Source organism: Cydia splendana, chromosome 10 (assembly GCF_910591565.1).
Source record: "Cydia splendana chromosome 10, ilCydSple1.2, whole genome shotgun sequence".
Classification (NCBI taxonomy): Eukaryota; Metazoa; Arthropoda; class Insecta; order Lepidoptera; family Tortricidae; genus Cydia; species Cydia splendana.
Window position 1 is genome coordinate 19,736,196 of NC_085969.1, and position 17,593 is coordinate 19,753,788.

The following is a 17,593-nucleotide window of genomic DNA, read 5'->3' on the forward strand; positions in this document are numbered from 1 at the left end:
CTAACTTTACCCCAAACTTTCCCCAATTAAAATATTAAAATAATAATCATTTGTTTTTTAATTCTGAAAATTATACTAAAACTTTATCTAAACCTAAGGGTTATGTGTTATCAGAATCAGACTGGTAGACTAATATTTTATTTATCTTACATTTAAGTACCTTGTTTAAATATTATACAACATTAGCGATAAGCATCGCCTTATAAGCTGCTTGTTAGACAACACTGGAGTCGCAGTAGCAAGTATCCTATCAAAATACATATATAAAAAGAATGTTTAATCTCAAAACATAAAAGTAGTAAATAATGAACTACAAAAAAATTTTGAAAATAACGTTTAGTGAGTGCTTTGTTTAGTAAAAATTGTAGGACATTTAGGTATCTCTTTGACAAATATTATTAAAGTTTATTGTGTTATTTCCGATTCTTGTAATTATTATTGAAAATAATTTATAAGGATACAATGGAGTGCACACGCCGGCGGTTAGCAATATGCCATAGGTACCTGTGATGAACAGTAATTCAATGATATTAAATATTGATGTGAAGTGAGTGGTGGTAGGTATTATAAATAAACAAGTATGTACTAAATCAATAAGAAATCTAATCATTCAAAATGGATGAGAAAGATAATAAACCTAGTGACGTTAAGGTAAAGCAAGCAGAAGTGAAGACCCGTGTCGATCTTGACAAGATCTTAGTAGAAGAAATCGGTCAATTCGGATGGTTCCAGCTGCGGACGTGGGCTTTGGCGGCAATTGCTGTAATATTTAGTGGATTTGCGGCCACTGAATATGTGTTCACGACAGCGAGAATTAACACCAGGTATTTAAAAGTATCAGAACAGAAATAATTAACAAAAAGTACTAATGTGCTATCACTGTGCTATCTAGTTTATTAAACCATCTTGTTACTAGAAAACGTCAGTTACGAGTAGTACTGACAATTCTAATGATTGCTATTAAAAACTGCAATGGAAATTCTGACATAGCTGACATTTTAGAAGTAGCAAGTAAATGCATAATTATAAGTATATTTCTGTTCATAAGCAGATTTTTTCTTAAATGTAATTGATTTCCATAATAAACCCTTATAATACCTAAGAACTGATGTAAAAAGTAATAAAATAAACGCATTTGTATTTATATTTGTATAAACTCTATAGTTAGTTCTTTGGCAAAACCAATTTCACCAGTAGATAACTATAATAATTAGCAAATTTTCTGTTATAAATTAATTTAAAAAGAGCATCTGCAGCGTCTAGGCCTTATACCGTTTTCACTGTTGCCGTTGTCATGTAAGGTTTTTCAATTGATAAATAAACAAAAACAAATCATAACGTTACTTCTCAGGTGCCTCATCCCCGAGTGTGAATCTACAGACCAAACCATCGAGTTCGCACCATCATGGATCCTAAACGCTCTTCCTCCTTCTGGTTCATCATTCGACAGCTGCCAGCGTTTCGCCAACATTTCTGGCAATTACTTCAATGAGATTTGCCATGCTAGCCTCTTTGACTCTAGCAACGTCGAAGATTGTGAGGAGTACGTCTATGAGAATACTGACACTGTTGTCTACACTGTGAGTGTTATATTGAATTAAAATTAGAGACAAGTTAAACGTTTCGTGCTCGACATGCTTATAATGCTTAATAGATATCCTGCTGTCAGGTGACCGCAATATAGGTATATTGACAATGATTTAAATTTATAGATGACATATACTGCGACAGTGACGAAAACTCCAATGTGTACCTTAGCTTAACATTTGGATTCAAACTGCACTTGCGTTACTATTGAAGTATTACCGGGCTGCATTACTGCTCCAGCATTGCCGTTTCGTGCATCAAGGCAGTCAACTGCCATACAATACAGCCGTAGTAACGCTGGTGAAGTCTAAGTCAGAATATAATATGAATACTTGTATTCGACTTATTATTGATACTGTTTCCCTCTGATTCCAGTTCGGGCTAGCATGTCAGGATTGGCAGCGTTCTTTCATTGGTACTGCGAGGGCGCTTGGGTCACTAGCGTGCTTCCCTATTACAGGTAGAAATTCCTTCTTTATCCATTTTAACTATGCACCTGCAAAAATACGAAAAACTCTTTATGGTTAAAAGTGCAAGTTAGGTTTATAATTTCACGTATATATCTAGTTGCAATACTTAGACTTCTTTCGGTGATAATATTTATTATGATGTTGTATGAGTTCTATTACCCGGCTTCGTGCTGTATTAAAGGGTCAATTTTTGAAGAGGGTGTTTTTTCGACATTTGTATGGCAATTTTTTATTTTTGGTAAATCAGATTTATAATCATCGTTTTAGAAAGGGTTTTTAACAACAAAAAATATACTGTAGGAGGCACCACTCTACTTTTTATAGTTAGTTAGATATGGACGTTTAAATATCGACATTTGTATGGCACTATTTAGCCATTTGTAAGACACTATTTAGCCGCTTTTGACATGTATTTGGTATTTTTTTTTATATTGTATGGCAGTATCAACACTTTTATGGCACTATTTATTGTTTTTGTGGCATTTTTAAGATCCAGACAACATTTGTATGGCACCTTTTCGACATTTGTATGGCAGTATATCGACATTTGTATACCACAATCGACATTTATACGGTCAAAATTACGTACATATGTCGCCATACAAATGTTGCCAATAATTTTTTTTTTCCAAATTTCCTACACAATATAACCAATTCACTTATTTATTGTACGATATATTTTAACACTGTATTTGTAACTATTGTTGTAAAATACACATTTTTATTTCGACTGTATACCAACATATTAAGCGTCCATACAAATGTCGTTGTAGTTGTACCAAAATATATCGAAAGAGATTCTTGCCTGTTTTTATATAAATAAAACTGCTTCCACGTCCACATCCGATGTTGATCGACGCCCAACTAACCGCACTATTGCGTCGTAAATTTAATTTAACCGTTATTCAATAGACAAAGAAAATATTGGGGGGTATCTTTATGTCATAACAAAACAAGTGCCGCGTGGGACAACGATAAAAAGGCTTCCCTTGTTTTATTAAATAACGCATTAAATTATCGAAATTATTAAATCCATTCTCTAAAAAATGCTCTTTATAAAAATATAAAGTTCTTCATAATACGTTGCCTACATCCAAAGTTATGATTTTTTTATTGAGTGTGTGCCGCCACTGGGACACGCAAAAAACGGCAAATTTCGCCGTTTTTGGAACTTCAAATGCGATTTTGTCAGAAACAAATAATATTTAAGGTACAGTTGTACATTATATTTAAAGTTTACAATACATTGGATGAACATATCATACATACCCAGTCTTTTAGTCCTATGGACTTCGAGTTATAGCCGTGGGACAGCAAAAAATGACTATTTGAAAATTGACCCTAAAATCATCATTTTTATATCAGCCTTTTATCGCCTACTTCTGAACATAAGCCTCTCATTGAGTACGCCGGTCCTAAGCCAATGTCATCCAGAATTGACCCGCAATCTTCCGAATGTCGTCCACCAAATATGCTGCTATTTATATCATAATCACAGGCCTTTCCGTCTATTGCAGACGATTTATGCATTGCTGTTTAGACAACGGGTTTGGTGACTGTGGAGGCCGATGCGTGAGCAGCACGACCTCCCACATTTTTGGCAGAGAAAGCTCATGCCACCTGAGGTTGCAGTCCCGGTTTGCTTTTTGCGACACCTTCTGCTATCTAAAGCATTAAACCATATTATTATTTATTATAATAATCATTCAATTTAATCAATATAATTGTACTTAAGGATTTGTATCGGACCGATGGGGGCGGCGTACGGCGCTGATCATCAATACTTTCATCGGTGCTTGCCTTGGCCTGGGCCGCTCTTGGACCAACACATATGTGGGCTTCACTCTTCTGGAGTTCCTTGAAACCACTTTAGGTGGAGGCATCTTTAGCTGTGCTTATATTTTAGGTAAGTATTTCACATATATTATAGTTTGAAGAAAGGGAGTATAAGGAAGGAAAAATAAAAATATATTAATCGATTATGCTTATATGTATTATACAATATGTAATGGTTTTTACTGATAAATATCAAATGACATTCATAGCAATCTAAGAACACAAGATCTGAGAAATCCAAGCTGCGTGCTTTACCGGTGCCTTATCAGTGAGTGAAATTTAAATGATTTTATATCTTTACTAGTATTGCATAGAACTTTCCTTTACTTACTTCTTATAATAATTCATACTTGCATAGGAGATATGATTCAACTGATAATTACATCCACTCATTTACGTTTTTGATCTCTTTGACAAGTCTTAATCACCATCAAATTAATTACTTCGAACTTGTTTTATACAGTGATGGAGATGGTTGGACCGCGGATGCGTGTCGCGTTCGGAACATCGATGAACTCCTTTTTCTCGGTGGGCTGTGTCATCGCTGGCCTATTAGCCTGGGCTTTCAACGACTGGCGCGATTTTACCCGCGCTTTATATATCCCAATGTTCATCATTAGCTTCTCCTTCTGGTTCGTCCCCGAATCAGTCCGCTGGTACATGAGCAAGGGACGTTACCAAGAATCTGAGACTGTTCTCAAAACAGCAGCAAGAATAAACGGAAGACAACTGTCAGACAAGTCGTTGGAAGCTTTGAGGGAATCAGTGGAAGAAGAGAATAGAAATAATGAGATGGAAGCTGAAAATAAAAAGAAAGAGACGTGGTTAATAGTTCAAGTGTTCAGACATAAACCGATCTTGATACGGTGTTTAGTGTCACCTGTCTGGTGGATAACCTTTACTATTGTTTACTACGGGTTGTCTGTAAATGCTGTGAACATATCAGGGAACCGCTATTTCAACTACGTGGCGGTATCGGCTGTGGAGATTCCTGGCTATTGGACGTCGATGTTCTTATTGGGCATCATTGGGAGGAAGCCTGTGCTCATCACCGCGTTTTGGGTCTGCGCCGCCTGCCAAGCGGCATATGTTTTCATGCCTGACGGTAATACTTGCTTCTATTACTTACCTAAAAATACCGATGGAGTTTAAATTTTATTTAGTTTTATTATTTCCGATCGGATAAAATTTAGGAAACCAGGACAGAAGAACTCTTAAGTATTGCCTCACAGATTGTTTATTACTAGGTATTTTTGAGAATACTATCTAGGTTAAAAATATTTATAACCCTGACAATGATTAACATATCAGCATTCTTAATAAAGAGGAAACTCACGCATAACATACCTCGTTATTTGTACCTATGTGAAGTAGGTTGAAATCTATTGCCTTTTTCATTTTACCGCTTTAGAATTTATTAACCTTTTCTTGTTTATTTTTAAGGTTATTACGATTTTTCCCTGGCGGTGTACCTAATCGGCAAGTTCTCCATCGCCATGGTGTCCGCAGGGCTGTACGTGTATACAGCGGAGTTGTATCCTACCAGAAACCGCCACAGTCTGCTAGGTTACTCCTCCATGGTCGGAAGGATCGGGTCTATTCTAGCGCCCCTTACTCCAGCTATGGTAAGTTAAAGGGCCGCGGCTAAGTAAAGTTTCCTTTGGAGGGTAGACTTAAATTAATGTACCTATTCCTTTAACTAGTGCTAATAGACAGTGGCGCTTTCCTTAATCTACAGCGACATAACATTATTTAAACTCTCTAAATGTCTGCTTATCGTAAACGTACTGATAATGTTTTGCTGATCGGCACAGTAAGTAACGTTCATCATCATCATTATAATACTTAATTATATTATCGTAACACAACAAACTGGACTTTGCGAAAACGCGGGATTGTAGCGTAGATTTTATAAATCTCTATATTATATTATCTAGGTGTATTTCAGGGGACATTTTTAAAGCTGTAGTCAGGAGAAATTTGGTTTAGTACCTTAGCGTAGGCAATATTTCTTGCGGAACTATCACAGATGAAGGTTACATTTAGTCTTAGTCTTTAAAATCGGTGTCTCTTTAACAGGGCAACTCCACATTTGACGAGCTACCGTTTGTCATATTCGGTTGCTTTGCGCTTCTCTCTGGGTGCTTAGTTTTCATCACGCCAGAGACCCTCGGTGCCAAATTCCCTGACACCATGGAGGAAGCTTCGAATATTGGCAAGAAGAAAGATGGCACTAAATAAAAATATGTCGGAGAATGGCTGAAATGTGCCATCTATCGCCTTCAAGAGGCGTTTTGTCATGCAAACCTTGACAAATAGAGCAAACTAGGGTGTTACGTACACTTGAGTGGCGTTCGACGCAGTTCCGCCAAGACGTCATAGAGTGCGCTCTTAAAACAATTGAAGTCCAGAACAATTGAAGTTATGCTGTCAATCAATCTTCAGAAGGAGCACGATGAGAACGAACGGGAGAAGATGACGTCTGTGGCGGCTCCTGGGTCTAATCCACTGGTTTGCTTAAGATAAGAAACGTAACGCGTGCTGTGATTTGTAATGAGTCTTGTGCAGTAAAGATTGTGAGTTGAACATCGTATTTCATTGAAGGCCCTCGTCATCCACGATTGAAGGTTCTGATGTGCTGCCGATAGTATGATACGCCCACAATTCCCGACATCAGAAGTGTGGCCGAACACAGGGAATTCGCTACGGAATTCCTCTTGAAAGCTCAAATTTGCCAAATGAAGGTGGACTGAAGGTCCCAAAAATCTACCCTGATTTTGAAAATCCCTGGCATTCGTTAATTCAAGAGTTTTAAAGGCCTCAGAAAATGAAGAAATCTCATGCTATCGCTGGTGGAAAATAAAGAAGTATCGTGATGGAAAATATTTGAAGTGAAATGACAGTTGACATATTTGATATTTTATAAATTGTGATCCAGTTTTTGCATTGCTTTTTATGTTATGTTGTGTGAAATTTTCGTGAATGTTGTTAATGTTGTAACTCTAAGTAAAACGTTTACAGTCCTTTGCACCATGAAGCATGAAGATAGTTGCTGCGAGATCTCCCGTCTCGCACGGGTTGGAGCTGCGGTTGCAGAAACGTGGGTGCCTTAGTTTGTTTACAGAAGCTGAGAGGAGCTGCATATTTACTGGTTGCCAGACTGTCGCTGGAAGTTGGAAATCGCGTGAGTTGCGTCCATTGTTTTATGATTTGTAACTGTGTTGAGTGTACCTCACAAAGCCGGCGTGATGGGTTCTAGTTAGGAAAATATGAGAACAGATACCTACCTACGAGATATCTACTCTAGCCTTTAATGGTCAGAATCAGAATGTATGTAAAAAAACTTTTGGTACGTGGACTTGTAATCTGCTGTTAAGACGACGTAAGGCTGTTTAACGATTTTCTGAGCACTATGGCATGTAATACCGTCACAACTTGAATAGCTTCTAGCAAAATGCACCTTTTTTTTTTGTGTGGAGACGTACTATTTCAAATTGTGTCGTGGACCAAATAATATTATCGTGAGAAGCGTCACGAGTGGTTGATGCCATTATTCGATCACACTGTGAATATAAGATTCTCACCTTTAAGTATGATTTCTATTTTGCTAGCTTGTGCCTATGATGGTGGTAAGTATGTGCGTGATATTTTTTTTGATATGAAAAGTAAACCGAGAACTTAGTGGTAAAGTTCATGAGTTTCATGACCGTTGACGGATAGTTCTGACTTAGTTTTAATCATGTGCAATTGTGCATTCCTTTGATTACTTAAAATGACTTCACATCCAAAATTAACTAGTCAACACGAAACGTAAACGTAATGAGTGAAAATTGTGTGTTCCTATTTGAAGAACCTAAATGGTGATTATTTTAACCGCATCGAAGCCGAAGGAATCCTTTTGTGGTCATTTTTGCAGTCAGATTTTAGAGTTTACAGTACCTACAGAACAATTTTAAATTTGGACCCGACATTTAATTTTTCAATAATTCTGTGATTCAGTGATTTGTTGTTTGCGATGTGTATCTGTCAAAGGGCCATTATGATTATCAAATTGAATTTGATGAACAATGATAAAATAATTTAAAATTAATTGATTAACTTTGGATTCGATTTGACACTTGATTTGACTTACTTATCACTCAATGGGTTAAGATAATTTTGCATATTGCATGAATAATAATAGCTGAGTAAGCAGTTTGAGAAGGATATTATTCATTGATTTATTAAAACACTACCTATTTAAAGGGACACATTTTGGGATTAGATTTCTCTACGTAGGTATACCACTTTCCGCGTTGGTTTTATGACATTGTCGTAAGAAACGAAACGTGAAGTTCATGCCTCTTTGAGGATAGTTTATTTGAGAGGTTCATCACTTGAGTTGGCGGTCGCAACCGGAACCTGAGTTGTCCAGAGGGCGTTTGAGGGCTGGGTGCTGGAGGGCACAGTCCTATTCGTAACTGCAATTCATGGGGGTTTCGGACCGGGCGATGAGGCTAGCTGTGTGTTGGAACCAAGCTGTTGTAAAGCCAAGGTGTTGGCACTGTTATTTGGAAGTTGGTGTTGACTTGTAGGCATTGGTTGATGTATGTGAAAAGAAAGTATTAATGATTAATTATGTGTGTATGCCAAAGAATAAAAAAAACGTGTCAATGATTATGTGCAGATAGACACATTTTTAGTTTTTCGCTCGACACTCAAAGCTGTGCGCGCGTGCGTCCATTAGGGACAAAACACACGCAACGTGATTTAAAACAAATTTTAAAATTCCTCATATTATGGTTAAAATTATTGTTCCCCTTAAATGTGAAGGCAAATGACAGAACGGTTTTGGCATGCTATTTTAGTATTTTTCGGTAGAAGGCAGCAAAAATGAGACTTGAAAAAAAAAGGGAAAATAACGCTTTGTCTATTACACTTATTATCCAAAATTATTAAAGTATGTTACTACGTACGCTATTACGCACGTTATGGAACTAGTACAAAAAGTTGTTCGTACTCCTTACAGTAATTATAATGTTCCTTATGATAGTATTATATTCTTTGCTTATGCTCTTTTACGAAACTAGTTGTCGATGTTTAGCGAATAGAGTCGAACGCATTTATTTTCTGTTTGATCGATAAAGAAGTTAGCAAAATTTGAGTACCTACAGCGGTTTGATTTAGAATAGAAATTCTGCCACTAATACCTGTTACGCTAGATCGTTCGTTGTAAAACGAGTTGTGAACTTCTTTATTAATTTCATGCATGTTCAACCTTTTTGAACCTCTTTGAGAGCTATTTGGTTTTTGAAGTATTGTGTCAGTCAGCTAAAGACAAGTCGTGTCAGTGTGTAAATATCACATAATGATCAAGTTTTCTTGCCTTTTTCTTAATAAAAATTATGAAAGCGATAAAAAAAATACAATTTGGTTTTCGTAGAAAGTATAATACTGGACTTACCTGATAATATATCAAGTTTTGAAAATTTCTCAAGCTGTCTTGTAAATGTGTTGTCCGTACAGAAGGAATAAAATAGAGAAGTCGGTTTAAACTGAACTGAACGCAATTTTGGTACGTGTTTAAACTATTTAATATGAGAATCGAATAAGTAAACTGTCGTAGTCCTATTCCGAAACTTAAAATTACGTGTCGATTAATTACAATATGCTTCTTTTTGTTTATGGAATTAATGATTGTGTTTAGGAATACACAAATAATTAATGGTGCCAAAATTTAATCAAAATATTCAGGGTATGGTAGAAAGCTGGTTTGAAATCAATTGACCTGGCTCAATCCTTTTATACTTAGGCGGGTGATCGAACGAGCGAGCGAAGCGAAGTGAAGTTCTTACATTCAACTTGGAACACACGGCTGGCTAGGGGCACGTCCCGGCATTTCGATGTTTTTAAGCTGAGCTATCAGAGGATAGTTTGATACACAATAACTTAAGTCAATTTGTTCTAATTTAAATGAAATTGGGTAAACGTGTAGTTGAGGGCATTGTATTTTAGTCATTAAATTATGAGCAGGCTCGATCAAGGTGTTATTGAGTTAGAAGAGCTCAAAAGGCTAGAAAGCTATTTGTGAGGGGTCTTGCTTTTCTGGTCATCTTATTTGCAAGAAAGTATGGTCGAGTTCTGTATCAAATGAAAGTGCTCGGCTTTTATAATATTGTTTTTAAGTTTACCATTTTTAAATAATTAACAAGATAAAAATAAACATAATATAGGTATTTGACATTTGACAAGAAAGATAACGGCTTACCACAGATAAAGTTTATTTTAATCTCTATGGTGTTGTGATGGGCTCCGCAGACCTTGCAATAAATCACATGCGGTTTTCGATCCTTTGCCGACTAAGTAGCAGGTTCATTAAATTGATCTAACTTTTTGGCGAACCGCGAGTTCTCAGTTCGGGGCGAACTACTAGTTTAAATCAAACTTACTAAACATTTTAACCATGAGATAACGGAGATGATACACGCGTCTTGGGTGAGAGGCCATTGTGTGCGTGCGGCCAAGTATCTTTCAAACGGATAAACTAATTTCATCGCTGTTTTCTGTGATCCTAGCTAACATTTTGCGGTAATGATTAAAATGGCAAATAGATCTGGATCAAGGTATCAATGAAATCAAATAAGAAAATCTATTAGTGGGAACACTATACTTTTAGGGAATACTAAACGTTTAAGTAAAGAATAGGTGCGCAGATAATGTTCATAAAATCAGTTAAATATGGAAAACCATTTATTTTCGAGAACTCAATACAAGATGTGTTTCAACTGAGGGGAATCTCTGTGGTGAGGTTCATTTAAAAGCTAGTTTGTATTGTATCTTTATGGTGATATTATTTTCACGCTGTTTGGATTATGGTGATATTATTTTCACGCTGTTGCATTTTAAGTCTCTTAATGAATTGTTCGAAATGTATCTCTACCCCATTTCCGTTGAAATATGGCCTGATTGAATATCGTGATGCTACTGATGCTGAACTTGTTCATTCACAACAATGATCTATGTGCGTGTTATTGAAAGAGTTGAGTTGAGTTGCCTGTCAGTATCCAAAAGTTATGAACTTACTTTGGTCAGGTAGGCCGAGCAATGAGCTTAGATACCTCAGATTGTTGTATTCTGTCCGCAGATGTATGCAGTGATGCATACAATGTCAGGATGCCGTGGTGGTGCAGATGATCTGCGCTCTACAGTCTCTTTTGGGAGAAGAAGATCTCATCTTCGCTCTAGTCTACCAGTGAAAATCATAAATGGGGATGGATAATGTACGGAGGGACCCGTACAATGTCAGGTTGGCCGTGTCGGAGAATGGCTGAAATGTGCCATCTATCGCCTTCAAGAGGCGTTTTGTCATGCAAACCTTGACAAATAGAGCAAACTAGGGTGTTACGTACACTTGAGTGGCGTTCGACGCAGTTCCGCCAAGACGTCATAGAGTGCGCTCTTAAAACAATTGAAGTCCAGAACAATTGAAGTTATGCTGTCAATCAATCTTCAGAAGGAGCACGATGAGAACGAACGGGAGAAGATGACGTCTGTGGCGGCTCCTGGGTCTAATCCACTGGTTTGCTTAAGATAAGAAACGTAACGCGTGCTGTGATTTGTAATGAGTCTTGTGCAGTAAAGATTGTGAGTTGAACATCGTATTTCATTGAAGGCCCTCGTCATCCACGATTGAAGGTTCTGATGTGCTGCCGATAGTATGATACGCCCACAATTCCCGACAAATATATATTTGTAAGTGGACTGAATTTCATTCTAAAAACCTTTATACCAACCTCCATTCTCTCCCTCACTCAAACCACCGTTAGTACTCAAGTGATAATTTATTTTAGTTTGGATATCAAACCCCGTAATCAATAAAAGTTAGGGTTGGCCCAAATATCTTCCTTAGAGAGCCCTAACTTTACCCCAAACTTTCTTCAATTAAAATAATAATCATTTGTTTTTTAATTATGAAAAAGATTCTAAAACTTTATCTAAACGTAAGGGTCATATGTGACGTTATTTATGAAAAGGGACCTTATTGTCAATAGCACTTACGCCATTATTAAAGATGCATCGATATAAATACAATGCCGCGCGACGCTGTGCGGCGTAAGCGCCATCGACAATAAGGTCTCTTTTCATAGATAATGCCCCATATAACAATCTATATTTGATTAATACTCACGATAGCGGTTATGCAACATAATTTGACACGAAGCGCTATTTATCAGTAACATATGTGTTATCACTTATCAGAATCAGACTGATAGACTAATATTTTATTTATTTTTCATTTAAGTACCTTGTTTAAATATAATGCAACATTAGCGATAAGTATCGCTTTATAAGCTGCTTGTGAAAACAATTTGAAGTCACAGTAGCAAGTATCCTATAAAAAGAATGTTTAACCTCAAAACATAAAAGTAGTAAATAATGAACTACAGACAAATTTTGAAAATAACGTTTAGTGAGTGCTTTGTTTAGTAACAATTGTAGGACATTTAGGTATCCCTGCATTTTGACAAATATTATTATAGTTTATTGTGTTATTTCCGATTCTTATAATTATGTATATAAATTATTAGGATATAATGGAGTGCAGCGGTTAGCAATGTGCCATAGGTACCTGTGATGAATAGTAAGTAATTCAATGATATTAATTAAATATTGATGTGAAATAAGTGGTGGTAGGTATTATAAATAAACAAGTTTGTACTAAATCAATAAGAAATCTAATCATTCAAAATGGATGAGAAAGATAATAAACCTAGTGACGTTAAGGTAAAGCAAGCAGAAATGAAGACCCGTGTCGATCTTGACAAGATCTTAGTAGAAGAAATCGGTCAATTCGGATGGTTCCAGCTGCGGACGTGGGCTTTGGCGGCATTTGCTGTAATATTTAGTGGATTTGTGGCCACTGAATATATGTTCACGACGGCGAGAATTAACACCAGGTATTTAAAAGTATCAGAAAGAATTAACAAAAAGTACTAATGGGCTATCACTGTGCTATTTATACTTTAATAAACCATCTTGTTTCTAGAAAACGTCAGTTAGTACCTATTGACAATTCTAATGTTTGCTGCGTAATCGTCTTTTATAGTTAAAAACTGCAAAGGAAATTCTGACATTGCTGACATTTTAGAAGTAACAAGTAATTTGCATAATTATAAGTATATTTCTGTTAATAAGCAGAATTTTTTCGAAATGTAATTGATTTCCATAATAAACTATATACTAGTTCTTTGGCAAAACCAATTTCACTAGTAGATAACTATAATAATTAGCAAATTTTCTGTTATTATTATTATTAATTTCAAAATAACATAGTCTACAATTCTGCAGCGTATAAGCCTTATACCGTTTTCACCATTGCCGTTGTCATTTATTAAATGTAAGGTTTTTCAATTCATAAATAAACAAAAACAAATCACAACGTTGCTTCTCAGGTGCCTCATCCCCGAGTGTGAATCTACAGACCAAACCATCGAGTTCGCACCATCATGGATCCTAAACGCTATTCCTCCTTCTGGTTCATCATTCGACAGCTGCCAGCGTTTTGCCAACATTTCTGGCAATAACTTCAATGAGGTTTGCCATGCTAGCATCTTCGACTCTAGCAACGTCGTAGATTGTGAGGAGTACGTCTATGAGAATACTGACACTGTTGTCTACACTGTGAGTGTTATATTGAATTAAAATTAGAGACAAGTTAAACGTTTCGTGCTCGACATGCTTATAATGCCCAATAGATATCCTGCTGTCACCTATATTGACAATGATTTAAGTTTATAGATGACATATACTGGGACAGTGACGAAAACTCCAATGTGTACCTTAGCTTAACATATGGATTCAAACTGCACTTGCGTTACTATTGCAGTATTACCGGGCTGCAATACTGCTGCAGCATTGCCATATCCTGCATCAAGGCAGTCAACTGCCATACAATACAGCAGCAGTAACGTTGGTGAAGTCTAAATCGGAATATAATCTTAATACTTTTATTCGACTTATTGATACTGTTTCCCTCTGATTCCAGTTCGGGCTAGCATGTCGGGATTGGCAGCGTTCTTTCATTGGTACTGCGAGGGCGCTTGGGGCACTAGCGTGCTTCCCTATTACAGGTGGAAATTCCTTCTTTATCCATTTTAACTATGCACCTGCAAAAATACGAAAAACTCTTTATGGTTAAAACTGCAAGTTAGGTTTATAAGTTCACATATATATCTAGCTGCAAAAGACTTCTTTTGGTGATAATGATAATATTCATTATGACTTCTGTTACCCTGGCTTCTTCCTGCTGTATTAAAATCATCATTTTCATATCAGCCTTATTTCGCCCACTTCTGAACATAAGCCTCTCTTTGAGTACGCCTTTTATCCCGGTCCTGAGCCAATCTCATCCAGAAGTGACCCGCAATCTTCCGAATGTCGTCCATCCAATATGCTGCTATGTATTATATCACTCAATTTAATCAACATAATGGTACTTCAGGATTCGTATCGGACCGATGGGGGCGGCGTACGGCGCTGATCATCAATGCTATCATTCGTGCTTCTTTTGGCCTGAGCCGTTCGTGGACGAACACATATGTGGGTTTCACTCTACTGGAATTCCTTGAAGCCGCCTTAGGTGGTGGCGTCTTTAGTTGTGCTTATATTTTAGGTAAGTTAGTGTTACATCACACAATTACTATTGTAGTTGAAGGAGAGTGATAAGATTATAGAAACTATTTTAATCACGCAAAGGTAGCACGTGTGGTTTTACTTAACGATAGACAAAGGATTAGCCGTAGGGGCTAGCTACAAATCGAAAGACTATAATTGTATCCATTCATATATTGTTGATCTTTCCACTATGAAAAGTCTTCATCACCATCAACTTAATTATTAACTTCAATTCTTTGGACAAAGTATGGTAATATTTTATACAATTTTAAATAATTGATCTCTTTTCCGATTGTTTTGTACAGTGATGGAGATGGTTGGACCTCGGATGCGTGTCGCATTCGGAACTTCCATAAACTCCTTTTTCTCGGTCGGCTGCGTCATTGCTGGCCTATTGGCCTGGGCTTTCAACGACTGGCGCGACTTTACCCGCGTTTTATATATCCCAATGTTCATCATTAGCTTCTCCCTCTGGTTCGTCCCCGAATCAGTCCGCTGGTACATGAGCAAGGGACGTTACCAAGAATCTGAGACTGTTCTCAAAACAGCAGCAAGAATTAACCGAAGACAACTGTCAGACAAGTCATTAGAAGCTTTGAGGGAATCAGTGGAAGAAGAGAAGAGGAACAATGAAATGGAAGCGGAAAATAAAAAGAAAGAGCCGTGGTTAATAGTTCAAGTGTTCAGACATAAACCGATCTTGATAAGGTGTTTAGTGTCGCCTGTCTGGTGGATAACCTTTAATATTGTTTACTACGGGTTGTCTGTAAATGCTGTGAACATATCAGGGAACCGCTATTTGAACTACGTGGCGGTATCGGCTGTGGATATTCCTGGCTATTGGATGTCGATGTTCTTGTTGGGCATCATTGGGAGGAAGCCTGTGCTCATCGCTGCATTTTGGGTCTGCGCCGCCTGCCAAGCGGCATATGTTTTCATTCCTGACGGTAATAAATACTTGCTTCTATTATTTCGTTACATCTATTGTAGTCGTAATTTTACTCCATGTTCGAGTCGAAAGTGTCTTTGTGTGACGTCCGTGAACTAGTTCGTCGTTTGAACGGACCAATCACGGCACGGGACATCGCTCAACTCGTCCCGCGCACCCCCGCATTTTTGGCATCATCGGTTGCATGAAATAATTGCTCTAAACTCGGTCTAGAGGATTCCTAGTCTATGGGTTTAACAAAAGATAACAATGCCATTCTCTTCTTCCTCGCGTTATCCCGGCATTCGCCACGGCTCATGGGAGCCTGGGGTCCGCTTGACAACTAAACCCATGATTTGACGTAGGCGCTAGTTTTTACGAAAGCGACTGCCATCTGACCTTCCAACCCAGAGGGGGAAACTAGGCCTTATTGATAACAATGCCATTCATCGACAGGTAATCTCTCAAGTGGAGTCCGACATTTTAATACCGTACGCCTATACTTACTTAACCGATGGACCTTAATACCAATGGAGTTTGAATTGTATTTAGTTTATATCCTTCCAAACATACATTGGTGTAAATTTGATGATCGGATAAAATTTAGCAAAACAGGGCAATAGAACGATTAAGTGTTGCCCTCTTGCCTTACAGATTTAACTTTTCATGTTTATTTTTAAGGTTATTACGAATTTTCCTTGGCGGTGTACCTAATTGGCAAGTTCTCCATCGCCATGGTGTCCGCAGGGCTGTACGTGTATACAGCAGAGTTGTATCCTACCAGAAACCGACACAGTCTGCTAGGTTACTCCTTTATGGTCGGAAGAATCGGGTCTATTCTAGCCCCCCTCACTCCAGCTATGGTAAGTTAAGGGGCCGCAGCTAAGTAAAGTTTCCTTTGGAGGGTAGACTTAAAGTAATGTATTCCTTATTAACCCTTTAACAGGCCTGACGCATTTTTTACTTTTGATTACTGATTCGGGTAGGTAATAGCTTAAAAAGAAAAGTAATTTCTTGATTTTTTTTACTACCCCTAATTCAATAAAAAAAAACCCGGTGGTTTTTATATGCCCACTGCTCGTGACCAATGGTGCTACGTGGTCCTTATATGGCCACTGCCTTGTTAGCCATACAGAGTAGTTTTAAGGGCAAGTCATGTGCACATCACATTTACATATGTATGTTAGTCTGTAAGGTATTTGTAATATGGGCCTTGTTGCCTGAATTAAATTTCTAAATTTCTAAATAAATAAATAAAATAAATTTACACTTGCGTCACAAAATGCACTAACTGCCAGTACTTTCTTAGCTCGCATGGATGTCGTGGCTCGTAAGATTGACCGTTGAATAAATATTTAATTTAAAAACCAAAGGAAAATATATTACTTTTGTACTATGAGGGTTCATTCATAGTAATGAATTTTACCCTTAAATGTCATGTAAGCTCCCTGCAGGGCAGAGGCCACTTATAAACCACTCGAACGTGCCCCAGACGGGCAGAGGGTTCATACGAACCACAAATTTTTAGATCGAATATTTTATCAGAAAACAATAACTAAGGTAAGTTATGACTTACTTACACATACATTATCTAATAATCTACCATAAAAATACAAAACAAAATACAGTACTTTTTTTCGGCGTAGCGAACTTATACAGAGGGAGAAACGTACAAAAACTGCCATTTGTTGTCGATTTGAACTTGACAACTAAATTTTCAAAGAAATTTGTTTTGACACCTGTAATTTTTTTACGTTCCGATTTCACCCACTTAATAGACTTTACGGCAATGACATTTTGCGGTCATTGTATTTACTCAGCTCGCCAAAAAAAATCATTCGCTATGTGGTACTTATAGATACACAACCTGTTTAAGGGTTAACTAGTGCTTATAGACAGTGGTGCTGTCGTAATACTACAATCTTAATCTACCGCGATACAACATTATCTAAATGATGTCTGGTAATCGTAACGCACTGATAAAGTTGTGATGATCGGCGCAGTAGCATTCATCATCATCATTATAATATATTATCGAAACACAACAAACTGGACAAATTTGCTAAAACGCGGAATTCTTGAACCATGTCGAGAGCGAATTAATAAATCTCTAGGCATC

General features: G+C 37.3%; 2 protein-coding genes and 1 long non-coding RNA gene across 3 annotated transcripts in view; 2 read left to right on the top strand and 1 right to left on the bottom strand.

Moving 5' to 3' along the window:
* The window catches only part of LOC134794468 (uncharacterized), a 379,329-nt gene that overhangs the window by 30,133 nt on the left and 331,603 nt on the right, over positions 1-17,593 (bottom strand). The gene's annotated exons all lie outside the window — the stretch shown is intronic.
* On the top strand, positions 611-6,135 carry LOC134794414 (organic cation transporter protein-like). Its single transcript, XM_063766225.1, has 7 exons — positions 611-824; positions 1,352-1,580; positions 1,963-2,047; positions 3,793-3,963; positions 4,357-4,998; positions 5,337-5,518; positions 5,973-6,135. Exons 1-7 carry the CDS (start codon positions 616-618, stop codon positions 6,132-6,134), a joined length of 1,680 nt encoding a protein of 559 aa, XP_063622295.1. The 5' UTR covers positions 611-615; the 3' UTR covers position 6,135.
* Positions 12,653-15,683, top strand: LOC134794522 (organic cation transporter protein-like). The gene is made up of 6 exons (XM_063766334.1): positions 12,653-12,829; positions 13,325-13,553; positions 13,918-14,002; positions 14,374-14,544; positions 14,852-15,493; positions 15,595-15,683. The coding sequence occupies exons 1-6, from the start codon at positions 12,672-12,674 to the stop codon at positions 15,681-15,683; spliced, it is 1,374 nt and encodes a 457-aa protein (XP_063622404.1). The 5' UTR covers positions 12,653-12,671.

Coding starts and splice junctions, on each gene's coding strand:
- LOC134794522 (XM_063766334.1), top strand. CDS start 12,672: ATGAAGACCCGTGTCGATCTTGACAAGATCTTAGTAGAAGAAATCGGT. Junction 14,545..14,851: donor TAGTTGTGCTTATATTTTAG/GTAAGTTAGTGT, acceptor TGTTTTGTACAG/TGATGGAGATGGTTGGACCT. Junction 15,494..15,594: donor ATATGTTTTCATTCCTGACG/GTAATAAATACT, acceptor TCCGTGAACTAG/TTCGTCGTTTGAACGGACCA.
- LOC134794414 (XM_063766225.1), top strand. CDS start 616: ATGGATGAGAAAGATAATAAACCTAGTGACGTTAAGGTAAAGCAAGCA. Junction 1,581..1,962: donor CTGACACTGTTGTCTACACT/GTGAGTGTTATA, acceptor CTCTGATTCCAG/TTCGGGCTAGCATGTCAGGA. Junction 2,048..3,792: donor AGCGTGCTTCCCTATTACAG/GTAGAAATTCCT, acceptor ATTGTACTTAAG/GATTTGTATCGGACCGATGG.